The sequence below is a fragment of the Syngnathoides biaculeatus genome, chromosome 12 (assembly GCF_019802595.1).
Source record: "Syngnathoides biaculeatus isolate LvHL_M chromosome 12, ASM1980259v1, whole genome shotgun sequence".
Classification (NCBI taxonomy): Eukaryota; Metazoa; Chordata; class Actinopteri; order Syngnathiformes; family Syngnathidae; genus Syngnathoides; species Syngnathoides biaculeatus.
Genome location: NC_084651.1, coordinates 16,341,885 through 16,352,686, shown reverse-complemented (window position 1 = coordinate 16,352,686; position 10,802 = coordinate 16,341,885). Strand labels below are relative to the sequence as shown.

The following is a 10,802-nucleotide window of genomic DNA, read 5'->3' as shown; positions in this document are numbered from 1 at the left end:
CGTCGCTTTTTCCCTCTGTGGCTGTGGAAACCTGCCGTGGCCAATTATGGAGATACAAAGGGAAGGGACATGGATGGCAGCAACACAGCCAGCCAAGCAAGCAGCCTCGGTGTTCTTGTGGAAAGCAGCTCCTCATCTCTTCACCTGCATTCCTGCTCTGAAGGCACAACACAAAGGAGGCTGTGTGACACAACAAAATTCTTCACATGCAGGCTTCGATTCCTCGTTTTTTTCCCCCCTCTCCTCCCACTTCTTTTGATTCTCTCCGTCCTTGTCTCTCTTCTTTACTTCACGTCTCGGCAGCTCTCAGTTTGTAAACAGATCCATGCTCATGTGATTCGCTGTCTACATCACAGCTCCGCTTTCACTGCCCCCTCCTTCCTACTCCCTCCTTCTCTCTCTATCTCCACGCCTGCCTGCCACCCCTTTTGGGTTTTTCCTTCCACCTCCCCCACTTCCTCCGCCTCCTCCTCCTCCTCCCCTCGCAGCTGCAAGCTATTATTGAACAGCGTTTAAGAAGACAGATGTGGAAGCAGAACACGATCTAGTGATTTCTTTGAATATGCGTAATTATGAATCAAATCTTTCACCGACTCGAGGAAATGGCAATGGGCATTCCTCACGGGACCAAAAACAGTTGGCCAGTTGAAGCGAGTCGGGCATTGACTGCTTTGAGCAGTCATTATCCGGTTGAACACTTTAATGGACCATTGCAAGAAGAAGAAAAAATTTCACGCCTAATTTAGGTGTGAAACGATTGGTCCCTAAGTGGGCCAATCTAATAAGCACTTCAATTAAATAATAATTTCACCCATCAAGCGAAGGTTCATTTATTAGTGAAACTTATGAAGTTAAAAAAAAAGCAGAGTCCAGAGAGTAGTGCCCTGGTACCAACATCATGGTTTTCGAGCACAAATACGAAATCGATTCGTGTTTACGTGTGTGTGTGTGTGTGTGTGTGTGTGTGTATGTGTGTGTGTGTGTGTGTGTGTGCGTGTGTTTGTGTGTGTTTGGGCAGGAGGTGGGATAAACGCTGAACTGGTTGCAAGCCAGTCACAGGGCACATAGAGACAGACAACAGTTGCAGTCACAATCACAACTAAGGGCAATTTAGTCTCTCCAGTGTGTCCTGGTTCATCTCCGGGGTCTCCTTCTGGTAAGACGTGGCTGGAACACTCCACCAGGGAAGCGTCCTGGGGGCACCCGAATTAGATGCCTCAGCCACCTCATCTGGCTCCTCTCAATGCGGAGGAGCAGTGGCTCTACTCTGAGCCCTCCCGGATGGCCGAGCTTCTCACGCTATCTCTAAGGGAGAGCCCAGACATCCTGCGGAGGAAATTCATTTCAGCCTCTTGTATCTGGGATGTTCTTTCGGTCACTAACCACAGCATGTGACCACAAGTGAAGGTAGGAACGTAGATTCACTGGTAAATTGGAGCTCCCCCTTTCGGCTTAGCTCCTTCTTTACCACAACGGACCAATACAAAGTCCGCATTACTGCAGAGGCTAAACTGATCCTACTATTGATCTCTCGTTCCATTCTTCCCTCACTCGTGAACAAAACTCCACGATACTTGAACACCTCCACTTGGGGCTGGATCACATCCCCAACCTGGAGAGGGCACAGCACCCTTTTCCAACAGGTGGAGCGGCACAAACAACAGTCAAGACGTGTCCCCTCACCCAAAGGCAGAGGGAGGCTACCCTCTCGTCCACTAGGGTGAGCCCCAACGTACAGGTGAGGGGGGCCTATAAGTATACTCACACCTGCCTAGCGCCTCTCATCTGGGGCAACTCCAGAGTGGAAAAGAGTCCAACCCCTCTCAAGAGGACTAGTGCCAGAGTCCAAGCCGTGTGTGGAAGAGAGCCCAATTTTATCTAGTCGGAACTTCTCAACCTCACACACGAACTCAGGCTCCATCCCTACCAGAGTGGTGCCATTCCACGTCCCTTGAGCTAGCTTCTGTAGCCGGGGATCGGATCACCAAGGTCCCCGCCGTTGAACACCGCCCAGCTCACACTGCACCCGACCACTATAGCCCCTCCCACTTGTGGTAATCCCATGGGAAGGGGGACCCATGCCCTTTTTGGCTGTGCCCGGCTGGGCTCCATGTGCGCAGGCCCGGCCATCAGGCGCTTGTCTTTGAGCCCCACCCCCAGGCCTGGCTCCAGAGGGGGGCCCCAGTGACCCACACCCAGGCAAGGGAAATCTATATCCATTGTTTTTAATCATGATTGGAGTTTATGGAGTCTTGCTTTGTCTGGTCTGTCACCTTGGACCTGTTTGCCGTGGGCCACTCGATCAGGAGTCTGAAGCCCCACATGTGTGGAGTTTGCATGCAAATAACTGTGACTTGAAAGTGTTGTGGCTTAAAATCCAATCACTGTGATCCGCTACAGTCTTATGAACACAAGTAGATGACCAACTGAAGGAATTGTTTTTCTCGAGAAATGTCACATTTATAAAATGTAAAGACTTTCCAAATGTACTTCTTTGGATTAAAACAAAGGGGAAGTGTATTGAGGTACATTATTCCATTAAATATAGTATGATTTTAGTGCTCTGGCCTCATTGACATCAAAATTGGATGTACTGTGCCCTGTACTAGAATTGAGGTTTTACACCCTGTTCCCTTCAGATATGTGTTCATGTCGCTCAGTTGGTTGAGTGAGACATTCACTGATCAAAGGGTTGGTGGTTCAATTCCTGGTTCCAATGATCTGGTTTTAAAATGTTCTTAAGCAAGACTGACCACTAACTTACTCGCAGGTTGGCTTGTAAATGAGAATCTTCTCTCAATTGCTGCACATTAAAAGGAAATGTATGTAATAGAATGCTTATAATTGGGTATTTGCAAAAGACAAAAAAAACTTAAAACTGTAGTTTGATGATTGTGAAAGCTCATCTTTGTTGATGTTTTGCACGTTTGTAATTTACAGTTGACAACGTTTTTTAGGACTGGATCTTATTCCGAGGTTGTGGTCGAAGGTTGCATAATAAAGAATGCAGCAAGCACATGTCAAATTTCAGGGAAATGAGAAATGTTAGCAGATTCCAGAACACTTGAGTCAAACTAAACAAGTTGTTTTGGGATCAGACTAGTGTGTTCGATAAATTAAGCTGTTGCTGGAAATGAAGGTGGCACGGTTGATCATCTGGTAATGCGTTGGCCTCACAGTTCTGAGGACGCAGGTTCGATCCCGGCCCCGCGTGTGTGGAGTTTGCATGTTCTCCCAGTGCCTGCGTGGGTTTTCTCCGGGCACTCCGGTTTCCTCCCACATCACAAAAAATGCAACATTAATTGGACACTCTAAATTGCCTCAAGGGTTGATTGTGAATGAGGCTGTTTGTCTCTATGTGCCCTGCGATCGGCTGGCGACCAGTTTAGGGTGTACCCGCCTGCTGCCCGCTAACACCTGGGATCGGCTCCAGCAGCCCTGCGACCCTCGTGTGCATAATAAGTGGTTAAGTTGTTGGATGTTGGAAATGACACACACCTTAGCCATGTCCAAAAAGTTGTGACACATGCAGGTATTGTCTAAATCCTATTCAGCAGCTACTCATCACAAGCAAGAATGCAGTGTGGTACTCCCTGAAACTAAACTACTAAGAGGCCACTAAAATATTATGATAAACAATATACAATGTAACCGTAGAAGCCAATGTTTGGAGTACTTAAACATGTAGTTATATGTAGGCATGAGAAAAATGATCGACAAAGCAGCATCCATTTTCTCAGGTTCCTGTCATTTGATCGAAAGCTGACAATTAAGCGAACGGTGGTTTCAAACATTCAGTTGACATGCCCACAGAACTTCAGAGCAGAGAGAAAGTTTTTTTTTTTTTTTTTGGGGGGGGGGTTGTAAAGCTTCATTTTATATACTTGGTGATTTTTTTTTTTAAAGTATGAAATTTGGCAGGTTTTTAACAACACTCTTCGCTGGGGTGTGTCAAATTTGTATAGATTTATTTTCATTTTCTAGGAACTTCATGTGGATGAGATGGAGAGTAAAATTTATTTACTTTGCAATCAGACCGGTACACCTTGGCCTTATTGCTGAACAATAGCACAGGCATAAACAACCATTCACACATCCAGAAAAAAATATTCAATGAACTATCCCAACGTGTTTTTTTTGTTTTGTTTTCTTTGTTGCAAATGAGGGAGGCATCCAGAGAGAACATGCGTGCAATTGCCACACGATAAGGCAGGATGGATAGGATTCGAACCCCGAACCTCAGCTAACCAGCAGTTCCTCCTAATGCCTGTTATCCAATTATTATTTTATAACATTTACAAAGATGAGACAATCTCTATTAGTCCCAGAATCAGGAAATTTGCGAGATACATAATAAATTATCATATGATAAATAAAACAATTACCAAACAGCAAAGCTTGTTCTGTTAATGTTAGGGGGAAAAACTGTGAGATAAAGAAATGGAAATGAATGAATTTTTTTTAATGTGTACTGCTTTATCCAGCAGGGGAGGATCGAGAATCACATTTGAAAGCAACAAGGTCAGAGCGAGTCAGACACTGAACAAGCACAAGATGGCGCTGGTTTTTGTTGATATTTTTCAAGTTGTCTTTTCGAAACGCATGGACTGACTACGCACCATGACCAGTCACTATCACGATCGTTTTTGTTCGACGAATGCATACAACCAAAGACAATTGCCTAGAGATGAAAAAATGTTTAAAAAAATATGATTAATGAACAATTTCACTTTTAGATTCAGCCCTTGGTTTAGATGACAACACAACATATATAATATATATATTTATATATTGTTTTTGTTTTTTTTTCAAGAATTATGAGTAAGTGATCTCCGCGTGGAGGTCCACCCAGAGTGTGGCGTAATATTATATGTAAATGAAGTGTCACGCTTCAACCAGACAAAACAAGATTTAACCAGCCTTCACCGACCTCGCTCCCTCCGAACTTCGCACGTCTAACAATACATTCCAGCCCGTTTGCTGTGAGGGGAGCTTCATTTGGAAACACACACATAACAAAACAAAACAAAACAAAACAAAAAACGTCAGAAGGCAGCTGGACTTTTTTTTCCCCTTTCAGAATGGACTTAGAAAAGAAGCACTTTGGTATTAGTCACATCCACTGATTTTATAAAGTATACGCTGTGAAATATTAATTACAAAAATTTTTGACATGGGCCAACAGCTTGGTAAAACTACAGCAGAATCAATTCGGTGAGAATTAAACTGTGCTGCGTGGTTATAGTTTTGAAATTGCAGTCATGTTTGTCGCGACAGCTTCTCCACAATTGAGTTTGATTTAGTGGAATTCTGTCATTCTTGTAATGACATAATTTTACCATGTATGTGTAATGTATAACCAATACACATTTGCTGGAGATGACCATTGCTTTCTTTGTTATACCTGTACATACAAAGTAATTTCCTCTTAGTTTTCGAGTGATTTTATGAACAAGTACATAATGAAGTGAAAATATGAAGCTCTCCATAAATGGATTTAATTTGAAAAGCCGATATCTTTTTCAGTTCCAGATAGTTTTGTGGCTATATATCCACTCACTGTGACCTGTTATTATGGATAGACGATAAACTGAAGACTGGAGCAAATTGCAGGTGTCTGTTAAAAAATCTGAGGTTGCCCTTAACATTTCTTTTCAAATAAAGTTCACAAAATGTAAAGATTTTGGACTTGGTTTGGTTTGCATGAAAACAAAAAGCATCATTTTATTCTGGGCTATTTGACTCATCTAGCTAATAATAAATGTATCTGTATGTGGCTCCTGCACTTCAAGGAGTTTGACGCTCCATTATGGTGGACTTCATCGTCATTTCTGCATTGCACCTGCAAGCGTAGAGGCTTGGCGATGCCTTTTCACAATTGTTTGCATAATGAAAACAAGGTCACCGCCCAGTGCATCTTACATTGCATTTGTAGTAGCCTGTGCGTGTGAATATTGAAAAAGCAAAGATAATAAAAATATATGCAACTTTATGAAGATACCATTTTACTTGCAAACTTCAAACGAAGCAATCAAAATAAACGTCAAGAGAATGCGTCGATTGTGGTTGGCGTTGTTGCTGGGTGAAGTCCGAGACGCCCTTTGAAAAATCCTGTCAATGACTTTGTACTCGGTTGTGTACTGTCTCTCCACTCAACACCAAATCCAGTATTTTTCCATCAAGTAGCGCGCTGGCCCACGTGACCACAGAGGGTTGGTGGGGGTTGGGGGTGCGCTGTCATGTTTGCATCCTCGCTGACAGCAATGTGCCCCTAGTATGGCTCGGAACGGGGCTAATCCTGCAATGTTCCACTTCACGAGCTATTTATGCCGCTACTGACGATATTTGTATGTAAAGTCCACCTGTCGGTTACTACGTTTGTACATTGTGGGAGCAAATTCTCCTCCAGGTCGGTTTTTTTTTTTTTTTTTTTTTTGGTAACCTCGTGCGTTCGTGATCGTGTAACCACTCCCACTCGTGGCTGGTGGAAAATTACCAGCTTACAAGCAACAGGCACATGAATGGCACTCGCAGTAGATCTCATCATACAAACCGGCTGTGTATCGGACGGAGGCACACACTGCTCTTTTTCATGATGTTTCTATTGGAAAATAACTGAAACAGCCGAGTTTGAGAGGATAGATACGATCGACGGAGTCACTTTTTACTGTTCGTCACGTTGGTGATGTCGATAAGAACCGAGGAAAATTAGAGTTTTGTATGTTTTAAGGCTCGACAACATGAATGAAGGATGTGTTTAAACTGTATGTGATTCCGACAAGGACTCGCGAAGAAATCCATTCTACATAGGAGTCTGCCCTCTTTTTCTCTCCTGGCGGAGCGGTCGCGTGGGCGCTTGAGCCAATTGAAAATGATTGACAGGATCCTCGTGCAATGGGAGCGCAGCCAGCGGTTCTCCGCCAAAGACCCAGCCAATCACCACGCGCGACGGGCGGAACCCAAGTCCAAACTTTACGCGGCGCCATCGGCTGAAAACTAAACCGAGATGGAATCTCCCAGTCTGAACCGGTTTCAACCGGTTGCGAGTTAGTTGCTTGTGAGAGGAAAGGAGGCGCAGGCACACGACCTCCATACAGCCCGCTGGAAATTTGTTAAGAGTAAAGACTTTATTAGGTTTGTGAATCAAGGTTTGCTTTGTTTGGTATAATGTCTCGGACTGACAGCTTACTGGCTTTGCCTTGATAGTAGTTTTGGAATCCACAGCAGTGCTTGTTAGCAGTCAGACATCCCTCGCTGCTGGAGCTGGACATAGTCAACGCTGCAGAAATAGGAAACCTTTTCTTATCAACTGTGATTCTCAAGTGCTCATTGTATCTTGTCCGTTGTTTGGCTAACGCCGCACTTTTCAATCAGAGCCCCGGACTATAGGTACGTAAACTGGAGTGAAGTGCAAAGCTGCCGAGTAGCTGTTGGGCTGGATGTATTATTTTGCGCGTGCAGGGCATAACTAGCGGGCATTGCATTGTTTTTGTCATGTTTGCATCGCTATTTCATTGTGCTCACCAAACTGCTCTTACGTGACATCGATAATATACTTGGTGAAATTCAATCGCCGTCAACACGCGCTAGCTAGTGAAGGTGGAAATCATGCGCGTTGTCTGAAAGCGACGCTGTGTGATTTTTATCCACGCCTCTCCCAGCTCGCTAGCATCACTCGAGGACGTGATGGCAAGTTGGTGTTGCTAGGCACTCACTTGCTCGCCGCTCTCTTAGCGTTCTTCTTTGTCACGTGCCCCGCGTACACAGCCTACCATCTTAAAAGCACTAACAGGATTTGGACGTAACCGCAACCGAAAAGAAACCAAACTCTTTTCGCGTTGCACTCTGCAGATATGAGTGTTCTGTGTAGCTATGGTGGGAGGGGTTGCACCACGCCATTCCTGGACCTCATGGGGGCTGTGAAGCCACTCCAGATCTTCACAAAATTGAGCCTGCGGGCGATTTAATGTTTCGCATGCTGCGTGTTTAGTTGTGCAGAATGAATGCTGACATAGCTCCAATTGGTGCTCGCCATTGTTAACACAATCGTTAATTGCTCGCTTGTTTTTTTTTTTTTTTTTGGGGGGGGGGTGGGTGGGAAGGAGGAGGTGGACTTCGGCTGAGTTAGCTTGGTTTCTTCAAGTTGTAAACAAAGTGACGTTGACTTGTGAATATGACATGTGGTTTGGTGGAGTGCTTAAAAATCAAATTGAATGTATGACAACTTGAGAAATGTTTTTGGGACACACTTAATGTGTTTGAAATGAGTGTAATTATAAATAGTTGTTAGTGACATGCAAATTTTTACTCCTGAAACTATGTGGAATGTTGGTGTTTCCTGCCATAGTCTCTCCAGAGATTTGTCTTTTTTTAATATATCTGACAATTTTAAAACTTATCATTTTTCATGGTTTCATACCTCGTTCTTGAGAGTTGGTGAGTTGAGAGGATTTTGTTGTTTTATTGTCAGCTGTTTGGAATGGTTTCAAAACACTCGGTACACATGACTTTGCCTGCTGAATCAGTTTGGTGCTTCCATGACCCCTCCTCTCCTTTCCTGTCGTCGTTTCAGAGCTCTATGCCAGCAATTATGACAATGTTAGCAGACCATGCAGCACAGCAGCTGCTGGACTTCAACCAGAAACTGGACATCAACCTGCTGGATAATGTGGTAAACTGTCTACATCATGGGGTGGGACCACAGGTAAATTACAATTTAAATGAAATTTTAGCTATTCTGATGATGTTTTGCAGAATTTCCAGTGGCAATTTAGGTGTGTGTGTGTTGAACAATTTGTATCCAAATTTCTTGTAAATTGGTGGGATTCTTTTGTGTCATGAGTAATTAATTCTATTGCAGCAAAGAATGGCACAAGAAGTGTTAACGCATCTCAAAGAGCACCCAGATGCCTGGACAAGAGTGGACACCATCCTGGAATTCTCACAAAACATGAACACCAAAGTAAGCCATGTTCAGTGATACTTGGATTGGGGGAAAGTAGGTGTGTACCACCACATATCAAATTGATCGGCCACCAGAAATCAAAGTTTCAAAAGTGCAATGGGAGAATGAAGGCAGTCTACGACATATGTTGTCCTTTTTCACAAATTTCACAAGTGTAAAAATACTATCAGTATACAGTTGAGAATTAAAACGTAACAGTGTTTAGTATATAAAAATGTGAAACAGACATGTGGCACATACAGTTGGACAAAAAATTTGTCAGGCACTAATTGTGCAACTTCTCCTATCTAAGATGAGAGGCCTGTAATTTTCATCATAGTTGTACCTAACCTATGAGAGACAAAATGAGAAAAAATCAGAAAATCTGTCAGATTTTTTTTAAAGAATGAGCTCATTGTAGTATAAAATGAGTGTTTGGTCACCGGTAAACAATGAATATTTCTGACTCTCACAGACCTGTAATTTTAAGAGAGTCCCCTGTCCTCCACTCACTTGTATTAATGGCACCTGCTTGAACTCATTATCAGTATAAAAGACACTTGTCCACAACCTCAGTCACTCTTCAAACTCCACAATGACAAAGACCAAAGCATTGTCAAAGGATACCTGAATAAATAATTGTAGACCTACACCAGGCTGGAAAGGCTGAATCTCCACTAGGTAAGCAGCTTCGTGTGAATAAATTAAGTGTGGGAGCAATTATTAGAAAAAAGAAGAACACATACAAGTCTTTTGATTACCTTTATTTGGGGGTCCATCTTACCCCATGGTCTTAAAATAATCACAAGAACGGTGAGCAAAACCTCCAGAACCACACGGGGGGACGAAGTCAATGACTGGCAGAGACCAGGGACCAAAGTAACAAAGGCTACCATCAGTAACAATCTACACTGCCATGGACAGAAATCCTGTATCGCCAGTTATGTCCCTCTGATTATACCAGTGTATTTCCAGGCCTGGCTGAAGTTTGATCAAGAGCATTGGAATGATCCAGAAGAGGATTGGGAGAATGTCATATGGTCCGATGAAACCAAAATAGAACGTTTTGGTAAAAACTCGAACTTATCGTGTTTAAAGGAGAAAGAATGCCAAGTTGCATCCAAAGAACACCATACCTACTGTGGAGGTGGAAGCGTCATGCTTTGGAGGCTGTTTTTCTGCAAAGGGACTAGGACGACTGATCAGTGTAAAGGAAGGAATGAATGGGCCCATGTATCGTGAAAACCTCCTTCCAGCAGCAAGGGCATTGAAAATGACAGGGTGTTTTGGCATGACCGTGATCCTAAACACACCATGTGGACAATGGAGTGGCTTCGTAAGAACCATTTCAAGGTCCCGGAGTGGCCTAGCCAGTCTCCAGATCTCAATCTCGTAGAAAATTTTGGAGGGAGATGAAACTTTGTTGCTCAGCGACAGCCCTAAAAGATCACTGCTCTAGGGGAGATCTCTGTGTAGGAATGGACCAAAATACTAGAAAGTGGGTGAAAACCTTATGAAGACTTAAAGAAGACCTCTGTCAAAGAAAAGGTATATACAGTGAAGAAAATGAGTATTTGAACACCCTGCCATATTGCAAGTTCTCCCACATAGAAATCATGGGGGAGTCTGAAAATGTCATTGTAGGTGCATGTCCACTGTGTTTTTTTTTTTTTAACGATTTGTGTGATACAGCTGCAAATAACTATTTGAACACCTGTCTATAGGCTAGAATTCTGACCCTCAAAGACCTGTTCGTTCACCTTTAAAAAAAAAAAAAAAAAAAAAGAAACCCACTCCATGTAATATCCTGAATCAGATGCACCTATGTGAGGTCATTAGCTGCATAAAGACACCTATC

The 10,802-nt window shown here is 43.3% G+C and overlaps 1 protein-coding gene across 6 annotated transcripts in view; it reads left to right on the top strand.

The window, feature by feature from the left end:
* Positions 1-6,209: 6,209 nt before the first annotated feature.
* xpo1b (exportin 1 (CRM1 homolog, yeast) b) overlaps positions 6,210-10,802 on the top strand; it is a 33,157-nt gene continuing 28,564 nt past the window's right edge. For 2 of the 6 annotated variants that reach the window (XM_061836639.1, XM_061836634.1), the window contains exons 1-3: positions 6,492-7,389; positions 8,573-8,704; positions 8,861-8,962. In XM_061836639.1, the coding sequence (XP_061692623.1) occupies positions 8,579-8,704; positions 8,861-8,962 (228 nt within the window). In that variant the 5' untranslated portion in view covers positions 6,492-7,389; positions 8,573-8,578. Of the gene's footprint in view, positions 6,410-6,491; positions 7,390-8,572; positions 8,705-8,860; positions 8,963-10,802 lie in introns of those variants that run through there. The other 4 variants (XM_061836637.1, XM_061836636.1, XM_061836638.1 and 1 more) reach the window with 4 other exon arrangements.